The sequence below is a fragment of the Paramormyrops kingsleyae genome, chromosome 2 (assembly GCF_048594095.1).
Source record: "Paramormyrops kingsleyae isolate MSU_618 chromosome 2, PKINGS_0.4, whole genome shotgun sequence".
NCBI classification, from domain to species: Eukaryota; Metazoa; Chordata; class Actinopteri; order Osteoglossiformes; family Mormyridae; genus Paramormyrops; species Paramormyrops kingsleyae.
In genome coordinates this window covers 5,967,392-5,984,177 of record NC_132798.1, presented here as the reverse complement: position 1 = coordinate 5,984,177, position 16,786 = coordinate 5,967,392, and the positions used below count along the sequence as shown (strand labels likewise).

General features: G+C 38.0%; 1 protein-coding gene across 4 annotated transcripts in view; it reads right to left on the bottom strand.

Moving 5' to 3' along the window:
- Window positions 1-304: 304 nt before the first annotated feature.
- The window catches only part of zmat4a (zinc finger, matrin-type 4a), an 82,731-nt gene continuing 66,249 nt past the window's right edge, over window positions 305-16,786 (bottom strand). Inside the window, exons 6-8 of one of the 4 annotated variants that reach the window (XR_002841369.2) lie at window positions 14,234-14,330; window positions 1,439-1,799; window positions 305-669 (exon numbers count right to left, since the gene is read on the bottom strand). Coding sequence is in view for 3 of the 4 variants with exons in the window: in XM_023838432.2 (XP_023694200.2) it covers window positions 13,397-13,454; window positions 14,234-14,330 (155 nt within the window). In the remaining variant the exon portion in view is untranslated. Of the gene's footprint in view, window positions 1,800-13,232; window positions 13,455-14,233; window positions 14,331-16,786 lie in introns of those variants that run through there. The other 3 variants (XM_023838434.2, XM_023838433.2, XM_023838432.2) reach the window with 3 other exon arrangements.

Here is a 16,786-nt window from a genome sequence, read left to right as displayed (position 1 = left end):
ATGAAATGGTGAACCCCTCTGAAAATAATGTTATGTTAAAAAGACCACTGCAATGAACAAGCCTTTAGCAACATCTATTATTTTTGTTTATTGTCTTGAGTCATAGTACAGTACATGAATCAGGACACAAAGTGAGCAGAATGGGAAACTTCAATGGCAGACAATGGCTTTTCATGAAAGATGAAAATGAATATTTCAAGCTTTTATGTGTTTTTCATGAAATGGATCACTACCAATTTGTATTTATATATATATATATATATATATATATATATATATATATATATATATGTTTCTACATTGGAATATGATCTATAGTAGCAAGCAAGACTAATGCCTGACAATGCATTTCATTTTTTAAAACAAGAATTCCATACTTTGAAACATAAGCCATAACCACTGTGTAATATTTATCTCCCTCTCCCTCTATTCAAAATAAAATAGCTTTGATTTTGATCAACAGAAACACACTGGTTGGTGTTTGTTGCTTATATGTTATATGTTTTACATTTTCGCTTAGCAATGCATATAAGGCAGTTATACTATATGTCTCAATTCTTCTTAGGATTGTGCTACTGCAGATTTAACAAGGAACCTTCTGTATTTCTTTAGTATAATACTGCAACATTTCAAATGGGATGTGTTAAAAATGGGAGCCCTTCATCAACCCTGCATGAGACAACAGAAGGTCATTAGTCACTATACAGACCATAAAAGGCATCTAACAAAAACAATTTTGAAAAGTCTATCTGCCTGCTTCAACGCTGCAGTCAAGAAAAAACTGTAAATATCTATGAAAATTCCCTGCTGAAGTATCTCTTAGGGCTCCACCTTTTGGTATGTTGTCATATGATTCTGTTCTGCAACTTCATGGGGGTTTAAATGACAGCTCCAGCAGTTAATTCTGGTATCACCAGACGTGGAAAGACCTAAGGTCTGTAAAGTGACTAAACACAAGAAAAATCCTGGACAACTCCCTGAGATTACAAGGTCATCGCCACTGTCACATCCAAACACATGGCTAAGGAAACTGAGGACTGTCAAGAGAAAATGCTGTAAAACTGGCATAGTTGTTCTTGAACTTTCTGCTTCAGTTCTACTACAAATTGTTGTGGGCAAAATAAGGATACAAAAGAATGATCAGAACAGAACATTTTGCAAGACAAAATATAATATTCTTCTCCACAAGTCTTTCATGACAGACAGAATTCAACAGAATTTTGGGGATTAAGTAACTGAATGTTACACATTTTTTCAATTACTTTAAACAGTTCATAAATACACTCTTTAAAAACACTTTCCAAAAAACTACGGATGTTGAATAATTATTGCTAACCTGTTCTTCATGTTTCAAAGACCAAAAACATATACTGTCAAAGACATAATAATCATTCTAACACTAATAACAAGAATAGCAATGATAATAATGTCAACACACCTTTCTGCTAGATAAGACTGTCCGCATAAAGTTCCATCACTGTACTCCTGCAGTGGTGTATAAAGGACCCACTGCAAAGTCTCCAGCTAAGCCAGTGAGTCTGAGGGCTTGACATTCTCGCAATCTTGGCATCAGTGTCTGCTCTGTGTCAAAAGGTGAGATTTCACTGGAGGGGAAAAATAAAAACATCCAGCAACTTCCTATGCTGAAAATGAACACAAACGGCGAGGAGGAAAAGAAAAGGGACGAGACAGAGAGAGAGAGAGAAGCTGAGAAGCCAAGCCAACCAAAAGTCGTGTGACATCAATCCAAATCTGTGGTTCTTGCAAAGATTCACTGGATGCACAACTGATTCTTTAAGCTGGAAGAGAGAGAGAGAAAGAGAAGCATTACCTTGGATGACCCTTGACCAGATCAAAGACACTATTAAAGGAAGCTGTAATAGGGCGATATTGAGAATATGGACAGATTAACACCTCATATAAGAAAGTCTATTTTATGCAGCCAGATCCACCCGCAAGGGACCCAAACGCTGTGCATGGATGTGACTGACAGCTTGCTCTGTGCAGTTAGATACTCAATCCCGGTCTGCCCATGCAACTGCCCAATCAACCCAAAAAAAGACCATGCAGTGCTTGAGCTACTGGCCAGAATCTTTTTTCTGGTTCAGAGGTTAACTAAGCTGGTGCATTTGCTGGCACAAATCCATACTGGCTGAGAAGTTTATATCTGCCTTCACTTCATTAGGCAGTATTGGCAGGGATACTACGTGATGTTGGCTAAACAGGAAGACGCTCCAGAGAGCTTGTACTTCAGGGGTGGTGGTACATTTCAGACCGCCAAGCAGCGAGGTCACCTGTGGATTTGACCCCACTTCAATGAAAGTAGTAAACACACAAAATGAAGAAACGGAGTGGACTTCCCTCTTTGCTACAGGGGGTCTTTGTTGAATTTGAGTCTAGAAACCAATCAGCATTTGCAGTGTGAGGTCAACGCGCTGCTGTATCCATCTGCAATTACTAGTTTAACCTCCTGAGACCCAAGGAAAAAAGTGTCCTTCAATTTAGGTTATTTGTCTTTGGAGGAAAAAAGACATCTTACAATTTAGATTTTTTCAAATAAATTTTTATTTTTAATTTCACAGCATGTCCTCTTTAGTGTACAACAGGAATAAATACATTTCCTTACATCAGTGAAAAGATAGATGCAAAAATAAAATGTCCACTACAATGGACATAAATGAATGGGTGGGGTCTCAGGAGGTTACGGGGGCTGGGGTTTGGGGATTTAGTGAGGAACTGAAACCCCATTTCAGAAAGCAACAGTCTCTCTCTTTTATGATACCTCTTCACACTTGAAAGACTTTAGATGCACACACTGGCAAACAAAGGACGCAGTATCAAACAAAGGGCATTCTCTCAGTAGAGCAGAGGATTAAACAACCCTGGCATTTAACTGAAATTATGTAGGGTCACTGTGACAACTGATATTCTTTGATGTCCCCCGTCTGACATATTGATGTATGCAAATTCAATTTAAAGAGTAATATTTAAATTTAACAAGATTAATTGACTTTACCAGACCTTGAGTGAAAAATGCAGATTACAGTGTATGACATATTAAGATCCATTTCTCCTGGGAACACCTGAAGCAACCTGGTCCTACCACTAATTCTCCCCAGTGTCAGTCCATTGAGATGGTATGACATTTTTTTTTTCAGCAGAAACACCCACCAAGTGTAAACTTGAGAATGGTTAGGACAATCTTAGACATAAAGTTGTGTCATCTTCTCAATTCAAAATAGCACATGAAAATTAATCCATAAATCAGCTACTCAAGAAGTTTTTCTTGGGGTAAATAATTCTGATTGATAACATATTATTTTTATAATGGTAATAGTAAGATTTTTGCATGTTGGTGGTATTGTTTCCCAGACGACAACAATAATAATAATATATATATATATTTTAATTACTTTATATTACTTTTCCTTCCTGCTATATAGTGTTCATCGTGTCAAATGGTGACTGTCTGTCTGTACAGTTGTAGCATAAGCAATTTCTCTATGGGATCAATAAAGGTTTTTTCTGTAATAGTGATAATATTCTTGTGTGAGGGTCCATATTTACTTACTTATAGTAAGTAAATAGTTTGTATAACAAAATATATATATATATATATAAAACCAAAAATATTCATATGTATACTGTATGTTGTATTTTGCACCTAAACTTAGTTGTTGATTGTTGGTGTTATTCAAATGGATATCTTTTTGTGATCTAATGTCTTCTAAAAGTGTTTTGTGTGGCTCTTGTTTCATGAATATCTTGTACATGTATGTTACTGGTCATTCATTGGAAGCCTAACAAGAGTTGCATCGCAGTTCCCTCTTAACAGCCATATGCTTGTGACACATTATCGGCTTTATTTGCCCATTACGTTGGATAAAAGAGTCTGCGAAATAAGCAAATGTAAATGACGGAATCTGCTAGCATGTTTTGCAAACTGCATATTCAAAGCCACAGAACTATACTTGTTTTATTTGATGACTGGGTTGCTTAATGATATTTAATAATTAAGCGTTCAACCTCATGGAATCATATGAAAACTAAAGAAAATGCTTGTAAACCTACCTAATGTAATTATAATTAGGTAATAGATAGCCTGTGCTTAAAAAATAGAGAGCGCTGCTTAGACAGAGCTCTTCTAGTGGAATCCAGACTGCTACAAACCCTTTGACCGCTGACAGTCTCTTTGAGATCCCTTGTTCACCTTAGTAACTGATACACGGGTTAGGGAAATTGAAGAAGTCCTTTCAGCCTCAGTTGATGTGCTCTGATTAACCATATGCTGAGAAGAATACTGACACAAACTCTCAACAGTTGGCTTTGGGAGAATCAGACAAGGGAGGTTTTATATGTCAAAGGCGCAGTGCTTTCACATTAACAGAGCCACACACTGTGACAATGCCAAGGTGGAGAAAGGAAAGAGATAAACACTGCAGCGTTTATGATAACAAACATTATTATCATACAATCGTATGATGTTTGTTATTAATGCATATTAAAGCTGTTAAGGTATGCCAGGATGTTATGTATACTTACATGCTGCTTCTGTTCTATGAATGAATTATAAATGCATTATGAAGGTGCACTGAATGTTCTATGAAATTATACATTATGAAGGTGCAGTTAATGTAAAGCGTTACCAAATAAAGTCCAGTGTTTTTAAGATGTAACACATATGAATACCGAATAAAACAAATAGCATGTGGAAATAGCAATAGTCATGTGATCATTTTGATGTTTTGGAATGCAGTAAGCAATAACTGTTAATAGATACTGTAAGCACATTGTTGGGGAGTAGATAACTACAATTAGTGAAGCTACTAACTTTATTTATATTAGTAGCGCAGCTACTTTTAAAACGCTGTAGTTTTTCCAGTAACTAATTATTATTATTTCATGTAGCATGTGGCAAGCCGGCACATTGTTAAAAATACCACAGGTCGTCCTATCAAACTATGCCATGACTGATCGGTCATTCCGAGGCCGTGGATATGCGGCCGCGACTGCGCCGCGTCTGGCAGCTCGCACAGTTTCCACCTCAACGGCCAGCAGCGCGAGTATGCCCGCGAGACGCTCATTCATTCATCTCATGCTCAGGCTGCTGTTCGCAGCGCTCACAATACACTGTACATTCGTATCCGTTTGTGTCTTAGCAGCTAAACTGGTGATATAGAGGTTATAACAATAATGAACTAAGAAAATGGTGGTAAAAAACACCCCAAATAATATGACTTAAAGATGATATAATTTTATTATACAGTATCATGGGCTTCGCCGCCATTAAATCTGAGGGGGACGTGCACATGTCCACCTCATATTTCATAATTATTCGCTTGGACCCCCCCACATTTAACATAAAATAGTTTTATGCCAGTGTGTCCCACCCACATTCAAAATGCTTCTGACTCCCCTGTACAGTATACTATATACATATGATCATTTTTGCGTATAAAATAAAGACCTGACAGATGGCGGTCATAAATTGTTTCTTGTTTTATAATGTCCTTCTAATTAATACTTCAATAACAATCTGTATTATTTTTTTTCTTTACAAATACAGGTATTTTCAGCTACCGGGTGTTTCTGACTGGTGTTTTTTGCTTGAATATTCTAGGGATGGATGGGTTGAAAAAAACAGCAAACAATTTTTTAGACACTTTCATTAAAATGCATAGGAGCACTTAATTGGTTCTTGAACAGTGTGGCATATTGAAGCCTTAGGCTCACCATACTTCCAAGTTGAAAGGTGACTTCCGTCACATTGGTTTCCGGCTAATGTGTGCGCTAGATCGCGAGCCTGTTGTCTGAAGTGTAAGCTGAGTTGTTAGTTACAATAAAGTTGTAAAACGTGTGCAACCATCTCGTTATTAAAGAACACCGCAGACAGATTCTGAAAATCTATCATTTTTTTTGTAACCCCTTCTAATTTTCGCACAGCAATTGTGAAGGACCCTTGGTTGTTACTTTATCGTGATGACATTACATTGTTAAAAAAATAGATTTTCATATTACAGTACTTTTATGTTTATCATGTTTCACAATTTTATAATTAATTTGATTTAAGAATATCCTGCAGTTCCGATGTAGTTAGATTCTTTTTCTCTGTAGCTTGTAGTGTTGCTATAGCTACTATATTATAACCAGAGGTGAACCCTCTATGAGTCACAGACACAGAGTAACTCATCTGGTTGGTTGAAACAAAATCTTGGTCTGGATTTGTACTCTCTGGACCTGAAATCTCCACCTCTGATTAAAATAGTAGCTTGGCTGTGGCTTAGCTACTTTTAATCATAAGTAGCTTGTAGCCTGAAAAGCTACCGTTTAAAAGTAGCTTCCCTCAATACAGGATATGTAATGTGGAAATAGCAACTGTCATGTCATCATTCTGATATTTTGCAATACAGTAAGCAATAATTAAACACAGTGGCACTGAAGGTGATACTGATGCTTCACGCCTCGAAGGATGGAGGCCAGGAACCAGCCTCTGCTGTTTGCGTGTGGAATTTGCATATTCTCCCTGTGTTGTATAGGTCTCCTTTGGGTGTTCCAGGTTCCTCCCACAGTCCTGACATGTGGTAAGGCTAATTGGCATTTCTAAATTGCCTGCAGTGTGTGATTGTGTGTACGTGCCCGGAGACGGAATGGCATCCGGTCATGCGTTAAACCGATAGGATAAAATGTGAAAATCCATGGAAGCGAGCTTCTCATCTGGTCCCCCGTGACAGAGGCTGGATTTGTTGGGTCAAATTTTCAAAGGCACGATTCAGAGTGCCGTTCCTGGTCACCTGGGTCCATTTGACATATGGAGGATTTCAACTGGAAAATGATTCAAAGGAATCCCCAGAAGACTTTGGCATACTTTCAAAAGAATTGCAAATCGCTTGCAGTGAGGAGGGGGTGCAGATCAAGGGAATGGAGAGGAGACAGGAAGGGAAAAAAGGACTGGCAGACTGAGGTAGGGGGCGGCAGTAAATGTAACCACAGGTAAGTAGGGGCGTTGATATGGAGTCAGTACAAACAGGATTACTGCAAAGTAATGTGCTAACAGAAATCTGACAAAAGAGGCTTGAATTATACAGCTACCAAAAGCACTAGTTTTCTTACTTCTGTCCATGGGCCTCTGCTGTTTATTTCAGATACATCTTTAGATGATTTACTGTTCATACAAGACAGCAATAGGCACAACTTACTGTAAGTCTTTAAAACAGATGAATCGTGAAAGACATCCATTTCTAGCTGAAACACTACTCAGAATTTCAAGTACAAATGCATTCATACAGAAAATATACTCTTCAGAGTCCTTTACGGAGATAGTGGGTCCACAGATTGTCATTACCTGAATTACTCAAACACTCAAGTTGTAGTCATTTGTCTTAAAGCTGCAGTATGTGTGAGAGATCAGCGCTGTAGATTGCCCTTCCAATGCAACTTCAGAATCAATTGCTGAGATAACCCTGGGACCTTTCCTGTTGACTTCCAGACTGCCAATTGTTATAGACTCCAGATTTATGCCTGCAAAGTGCTCCCTCCACAAGCCTCAATGTCTTTATTTAGGCAGCCCTTGGACGTTGCACTGCTTGTGGCGATCTTCCCAAATTACCTTTTATTCACCTCTTTTCAGATTTACAGAGATGACTTTGCAACTGATTACAACCCCAGGAACCATTTTAATTAAATCAAACTGAAGATTGCATGTGTCAATTGATATGAAATATCTTTCTATGTAAAGTAACAAAGTACAAAAAGTATAAATACAGGCAGTCCCCAGCTTACAAACGAGATCCATTCCCTATGTATACTGTACATCAAATTTGTAAGTTGGAATAGGTCCATATGACTATTATTTATCGTCACTTACAGTAGTCAAATGTTTTTCTTAATATACCGAATATATTTGACCTTTTTATAGATATAAAATACTTAAGAAACACTTTGAAATACACTAAAACATCTTAAACATAATAATTCAGTACATCATAACAGTTATACAAGCAATTACATATGGTACTACAGTGCACCTTGAGCCGACGAACCACTGAAATGGTGAAATGCTTTCATGACTGTCAGAAAGCATTGAATACATTTCTTATTATGCACCATGGTATTTAAGTCAAAGTTTTAACATAACAGGTAGAGAAGGCACCGATCAGATACCCACTATCGATATCTGGCTGGTACTGTACAAGGCAAAAAATGCTGGATGGAATATCGGGGGGGGGGGGGAGTGGAGGGTTAGAAGTCGATTCGATTTTCCATCAGAGATTGTGCTAGCCTAAAAAAATAATGAAAACTGTCATGTGTCACAGCTGTCATGTTGGCTGCGTGGAAATTCGGTATCCCCTCCACATTTGAGCGTTTGACATTCAGTTTTGGTTATATGCGAGTTGGCCATGAACAGTTAAACAGTTAAAGATCACTGAAAGTCACAGATGATGCGTAAGCCAAAAACAATCCTGAAAATGATTCGGATCACATAAAATCATTTAATATACAGTATAAATATTATTTGTTAGAGTAAATAGTGTAAGTTGGGTTTGAATTATACAGCAACTAAAAGCACTGTGCAATTGCATCAAACTGTATCTCTCACTAGGAAAAGCACTTGGAAGATGAAGGGATGGACAGAGATTTATATTATAGCAGAAAAAAAAGAATTGCTTGCTTACCAATGATTACAAATTCACTGCAAAGAAGCAAGGCTTTCAATAAACAATCCAAAAGCCAGATAAATAGCATGTTCAGCTGACAAATCCAGTTATTCATCTCTTTATTTGTCAATGGGACTGAAATTCTTCAATGTAATGGCTATTTTCCAGCCAAAATCCCTTAAAATTCTACACTTCCACTGGTGGCTGCGGTATAACAGGTTGTTATGGATATTTTAATTTAGCCGGTACTTTTACAACTGCCGGACTTGTGGATTTGCTGTATTCCCACCACCGTTGCTGAAGTTCTTGTTTTGCAAAACAATATGCAACTGATTCACAGTGTGATACTCAGAAACGTATGTGGCTGAGTGAGGGCCTTGTAAAAACAAATGAAAAAAGGTTTAATACTGGAAGGGTATGCAGTTTTACTGAGCTGAACACCATCCATTTCAATCTGAAAAGTTACACTTCTGTTCTGCCAAAGAAATAGATGAGTTCATTGCTTTTAAAAGAGTCTCCTTATCAGAAATTCACTTTCTTCATAGAAATTCAGGTGATGATTACAAAGTGATCAAAGAAAAGGCAGTTCTATATTATATCTAGATCCTTTTATATTCTGCAATATCACCAAGGATGAATTTTTCAGTAATAAAGCAATTCAATGGCAGCAACACAAAAAGAGCAAAATAGCAGGTGAGTCTTACACGTGGGAAATTTGAGCTTAGGCAGCTCATTGATAACATTTCTCTTTTTCAGAAGTTTCAAGCTTCTAAAACAATCATTCTTAACTGTAGAGTCTTATAACCAAAGTTAACAAAAATAAAATTATTTTTAAACATCCCATTAAATGTCTCATAATTTGAGAAATGAAGCTGGACCCTGTGATTATAAGCAGGAGAAGAGTATGTATGTACGCATGCATGGATGCATAAAAGCAACACAGAGTAAAGGGCTTTGGCATCGTTATAAAAGCGCCTATTGAAAAACGAGTAAGAAGAAATGGGTGGAAAATCAATAAGGTGTCAGCAGAAGTCATCTCACAACACAGCACCCACACCCTGCTCAGGCCGCAGGACGTGTACTACTGGGGTGCAGTAGCTATGAGCGTTCAGGATGGCTAGGCTTACAGATGAATTTAAACTCCCTCCATGTGGCTGCACAGAGAGAGCAAACAGCCTGCAGTGGGGGGGGGGGGGGGGGGGGCATGAGGATGCAGAAGGTGAAGGAAAGCAGAGGGGGCTCCCTTCAAGCACATTCTCACCATCATGTCACATGTCCCAGGGCAACATGCTACCAGCGACACAGAAGGAAAAACAAAATGAATTAGGTTTTGTCTCACACACTACAGAGACATCAGAGCTGATTGTAGTGATACATTCTGACTGTAAACAGGTGCATTTCGATTGTACACACAATACATGGACGTGAGGAGGCTGCACATGGAAGGAAATATAGATTTAAAAGTACTTCTTCAACTTATATAGATGTACAATGTATACAGATGGACAAGGATACCACAAGATAAACATGGATGCCAAGCAGACATACAAAGGCACTTTACAGTTTAAAGTTCTATTCCGGTACTACACAAAATTGAGTTAAATCAGCCAGAAGCACACAACCATGCTTTTGAGCAATCAAAGTTCTCTGGCTGTGGGTTGTTTAGAATCACTATTGAGAGCTTATCTGTACACCAGATGTTCAATGATCAACCAGTTATAAACGATTTTCAGTCAACCAGAATACTGTTTTTTTTTCATAACTGAACATGATTTTTTTTGGCCAAGAAACTACTGTGTTGATTTTTTCGCAATTTTCACCTTTTCCTGCCAAAGAATTTGAAAATCCATTATAAGACCAAAATGTTGTTAGAAATTTGTTGGAGACTATACAACATATGGGGGTGGTTTTATAAAACCAAAAACCTGTAAAATATACAAAAGATGCATATTTGTGAATTTGTCTGTGAACCAGACATCAGATGACTGTTTTGTTAGCTTATAATAATACATTTATAAAACTACTGCATACACACAATGTTCACCTTTCCTGCCAGACCTAATAAAGGTCCAGTACAGGATTGAAATGTTGACTTTAAAATAAATATATTGGTGCACATTCTGTGGAAGAATGTGTCTGTATGTACAGAGAGATTTTTAGTAATAAAGACAAAGTGTGATGAAGAAGCTAAGACATATGTGAAAGAAATGTGGATAATTAAATTTGTGTTTGGCCAACACTGAGACAAACATACAGTTTACTCAAACTCATACTGTACATTACCATGAAAATGAGTGTACTAATGTTTATTTATATATATATATATATATATAAATGGATTTTCAGGGGAAAAAACATTCAGGTGAGATTTCGTTTGTGACACATTTGGACTCCAGAAGAAAACTAGTCAATTAATGTTAGCCTAAAATCATAAACTTGCCCAAAGCGATTACAACGTGAGATGGGGGCATTTTCACAGGTAATTGGTTCGTGGAACAGGGTGCTGCAAATGGTATGTCTTTCAGCAGTATTTTTGTTATTGATTGAGGAGCAGTCGAGTCTCAGAAGCTCTTCACTCCTCCATCACTCTCCCATCCCTTTTAATCAGGAAAATTAAAGCACTGACTGTCTCACAGGTTTTTACGTTCAAATAAAGGTGAAATAAATTGCATCACTTCCAGAAAAGCAGCTTTTGTCTCTTCTCAGCTCACAGAAACTGACCTTCTATTTCAAGTAGTACAAAAACAAATTATTTTACCATTGGTGCTAATCAACTTTAAAGTAAATAAGCTTTGTATAAACATTTGTACAATGTATTTCCAAAGTCCACGCTCAAATCAGGAATGCATCAGTGCCGCTGTGTAAAAATATGTTTATGGTGGCCTCTGGGATCCAGATCATAGTGGATTTCCTTTGTTCTTTTTCTATATCAGACTTGGTAGCACATTTTGGTAACATGTGTGGTGAACCCTAGATTATGTTACCTTCCAAGAAATTTCATTTATCACATTGTTTCAAGACCACCTTGAGATGAACAGTACTAATATGTACCAGGTATGGACACAGATACTTAAAAAGTACTAAACTGCCAGACATGTTCAGGAAGACAGACTTCCAGTTACTTTAAGTAAATATAATGAAGTAGGGCTTCAACACTGTAGGAAGATCCAGCTCTTGTGACAAAAGCCATTTGGAAGGAAGGTCCCTGTGTAGCGCATTTCCCAATGGTGGTGTATTGATCAAACACCTCAGCAGTTACATCTTGTCAGAATAATGTGGCAGTTCTGTACACCTCAGAGAGAATGGGGATTTCCAATTGATTGTGTAAGATACAGTATCCGGGAGTTCAGCAGAATTTCAAATGGATTAAAGCAGGAATTTACCTAAATACACCCATCAGAAGAAGTGTGGATTGAGATAAGACACACGTACAGTACACAGAGCGGACCTCAGGGCAGAGCAGCTGCGTGCATGTTATCTGAGGCATGACGCACCCTGCCAGGGGACTTCTCATGTAGAGGAATTATGGGAAAAACTGCAGCAGCTGGCGCACAGCGAGGAGCGCAGCGTGCATAACACAAGGGGACAAGCGAACATTAGCTCTGTCCCACGATTTGTCTGTGAGAAGTATCTAGTGTCAAAAAACTACTGACATTTTTATATAAGGGTTGTCATTCGATACTGTTGTGTAACTTAAGTACAGGGGAATGTAGCAAAAATGTCTTTTCTTTGACTTGTACTGCAGTGTGAGTGTGTGTGTGTGCACGTGTATATATATATATATATACAGTATATACTGCAGTACAGTATTTAGTGGTATACATTCATTTAGAGATCTTCACAGTGCGGCCTGATAATGCTGGTCAAGAGCTCTACTCCTGAAACAACATGTAACTTCCAGTACAGGGTAGAAAGTGGGCAATACGACAATAGCGGAAATAAATCTTTACAGCATGCAAAGGAAGGCCCACAGCACTGTTCCTTGCCCTTCGTGCAAAAAGGCCGTCTCCCAGTGCAGATAATTACATGTAACGCTTCGCAGTGCTATCAGTGCCGTTTGCAGTGTCACAGAGCCGTGCTCCGCCGTACTGCTGCACCAGCAGTTTTATTCTGTTTCTGTTTCCCTTCACCGTCTCCGCTTTACACATCAGTGCGTAAAACTGTTAGAGCGAATCTATGTGTAATTTACAATCCACACGTGACATCATAAAGGCTATGCACATTTCAGTGAGCACAACAAGGCTATTAATATTATCTGTCTTATTGGAAGTCTTTTGAGCATAGATTTCTTTGGTCATGTGACTATCTGATCATATCATATTCTTAATTTATAAATGAAAACAAAAGCCCAGGTCATTTCTGTAGCAGGATAAAATAAGTCCTGTTTCATCATAGGTGGGGTTTCACGTAAATATATTACAGTCAAGACCAATTCAGTGTATTTGCTTAGAGAGACTGACATCAATAAAGTGAAGCATACAAAACTGGCTTCACTTCGACGGCCTCTGTGACAGCAGCTCATTTATTAGGTGCTGAATTATTCATACGGCACTTTTCCCTACTTGTGTCGCCGGTTAATCCACTACACTACTGCACAGACTGAGAAAGAAGTAAATTTTATTTGCTTTATTTTTTATTTGCTTTGTTTTACAACAAAATCACCCAAATAAATGAAAATTCTATTCGATCAATAAGTTTAAATAAATAACTGCAAAAACAGTATCAAATGGACTCACTCGTCTTCATTCTTTCTTTTGATGTTTTTTGAAGCAGCAAATCCAGTTGATACTGAGAAGCCACCTTGATTTTGAAAGGCCAACATGAAAAAACATGGGCTTAGTTTCCAATTCTGCATCCAGTGAACCAGTTTGCTGCAGCACTGCAGACATACAAATTAATAAAGAAACCACTGTGCACGGCACTGGGTCAGTTATCTTTCCTCAGAGACCAAAGCTGTACAGTCAGGGGGCAAGTGTTCCCTAGGTGCCTTTAGTAAATGTACATGATTATCACTGTAAACATGACAACTTGATTTTTATTTCATTCAGATGTAGTTACCAATTACTGTTTTCTACATAAATGCATTGGTATTCACCATCTCAAACCAAGCTTATATGCTAATACGCAGACTAGAGCAGCATGAAATGGATCAATCTTGTTTTATATACAGTATAAGCCTATTTACAGCTGTGCAGCATGTCCAGTACCCAATCAATTATTTCATTTGGACAGAAAATGCTGGAGTCTGGCTTAAGGAAAGGCTCTGAACTGCAGCGTTAGATAGGATGGCAAAAACTTTGCTGCAGAAAAATGGGCAGAAAAAAACAAAAGCATTCATTGACCTTTCCCCATAAATTGATTATAAAGCATAGGATAATGTACTTCGTCATGGAGATTCGATTATCTGCAATAGGAAGCTTGCTTATCTCCAAGATATGAATTCATAGGGGCCAGGAGGAATCCTCTGACTTGCAGCCTTACTAAGGGTCATTGTGGTATTACTAATTTGTCCTTGACTGGACAGGGATATCTCTGGGAGAGACCAGTATCAGTAGCAAGTTTTGAGCTGGGCTACTTACTTGTTTTGGTGCTTGGATCCCTGCAGGTGTGCGTGATACTGTGCCACGGAGTTAAGCGTGACACTACAAATGTCACAGGTATAGCTGCGTTTCAGACCTGGGAAAATAAAACACAATGTTCATACTGGATTATTCCCATTATAGGTGTTAACATCTTTCAGAAGAGGCCGACACTTAAAGGGTTGGGACCCGATAAAATACGAACAGTGAGAATGAATTATAAATTGTTTTTCATAAAATAAAAACTGGACACATTGAGTGAGTCATATATGTGAAACAGTTTCTGTTTTGGGTCTTTCTACAGCTTGTGATAAAATGCAAAGATAAAGGATGCACCACGCAGCTTTTGTGGAGTCTGGCATTTGGATCTCCTGCCAAACTTAGGAAGAAAAGCTTTGAGGGTTGGGTACACCCTTTGCTGGCCTCATTGTGATCCTGTTGAAGTGATTCTTGCAAAGGTGAGGCACTGTGATTTAAAAAAACAGACCATCAACACCAGCCACCTGAAGTTCTTTCCAGGACCTGCTTTGCATGAGGTCACAGATGGACAGAACTTTATGTAATCTCAGAAAAGTGGCATTCTGCATTACTTCAGCTGTGCAGGCTTCGCACAAACAGAACTGTGTCAAAACCTCAAGCCTGGAAGTGTGAGGCTATAGCAGAACCCTCAAGCCACTTTGGACATCACGAGCATTTCTGTCCAGAACGAACTGCTACACTCTATCTGGGTGAGTATTTTCATTATGGCTTCAGTGGCATTGTAGACCGATGGAGCATGTTTTTTGCTCCATTAAAGTTCTCTACAACCTAGCAGTCTGTTATTCAAGGAGACTGGGAGGAACAGAACACCAGGCGGGACACTTACGATCATCTCCCTTAGCTGCAAACAATAAATCTCATGCAAATGATTTCCATAACAGACGCATATGTGATGGGGTTGGACAAATTAATAGAAGGATCACATGAAAGAGGACTTTGAAGTGACTAAATCACAGTCACAGATGCATTGACAAAGATGAGTCATATTAAGTTGGATGCCAATTTGTGGTATGTGTCACCTATAAAAGAGGTCTGCCAGTCAACACTTTGATATGCAAGCTTTCAATGGGCTACCAGAGTTCCAGTGAAGTCGAAGAGTCGGTGCCCAAATTACTGGTGCATCAGTCACAAATCTGCAAGAAAATCTAGCGTCAAGAAAAGCATTGGCAAAGAGGCCAGAAGTCACAAGTTGAAGTTCACTGACATTGACTTACATTAGGAGAAAGACAAAGCCTGCTTTCGGTCGTCTACTGGCAACCATCTTGTAGAGTTAATGATTGCTCTTCATGAATTGATTACAGCCAAAGAACATGAGGCCATTCTACAGGACCAGACGCACCATATAGTACAAACACTGTTTCCTCACAATGCTCTCATATTTCAAGATAATTCTGGCCCCACACACAATGCTAAACAAATTCAAGTGGTTTCATGAAAACCAGAAAGAAGTTACGAGTCTTCCTTGACCTTCCCAGTTCGCAGTTCTAAACAGCACCAAAGCTCTATGGAAAATTCTGGAAAAATACTGTAGCTCTGTTCTAAAAGCAAAGGATGGCCTTAATCCTTAATAGGTCCTTGATATGAATACATGACTATTTGTTTCTATTATCGTGTCCAGTCACATATTTATAATAATATAGTTATGATCACAGAAATCAATACTTAAAATGCAGTGCCTTTTCAATTGCATAGTTTCAGTTGGGAATGTTTAATGCAGCAAAAGAGATTTATTTAATGAAAAACAATGAATTTAAAGTGCTGGAGGTAACTGCCCATGAAATTCAAATTCCCTACTTGTCATTTTGCCACAATAATTGACATTATGCAAACACAAATAAATAAAACTTCTCCCCATCCCTTAGTTTTGTTCTATTTGCTGATTGTGGCAAAAAAATACTACTGGTTAAAGACAAATTTAAGCCTTCAAAAGCAATGCAATGTGCAATAAGATGTCTTTCACAGGATATAAAAGGCCAACTAAAATAATTGTAAAACCAATAACAAACCGATTGTCCCCTCCAAAAAAATATTGGAACAGAAAGAAAGATTCCAGATTCACAGCTTTTGCTCACATTGTAGCAACATTTTGTTTTTAAAATCACCACTAAAAGCCCATTCTCACCTTGTCTGTCACCATAGAGAAAAGCATGATAGACAGATGAAGGATTTCATAATGCTTAAAATAATTTTCAGAGGTGCTGCAAAAACTTCTGCTTTTAAAAATTACAAGCAAGCTGAGAAACAAATTAATGACTCATGACCCGGGGGTTGCTGGATTTCACTAAATATTTAGCCATGAGAACAGACATTCCAATTCTAATTTACATTGATTTACTCAGTCACATTCAGTTCTCTCATAATTACATTTAACATTCCTCCATTAAATCAATTCAAATATTATTTATATACAAGTAACCATTTCTGTCTGGTGAAACAGGAATTCAATATGCAGTAGAAATACCAAGCATCCTGAACTGATATTGAGGGTAAGTCATGTTTATCAAATAAATCATT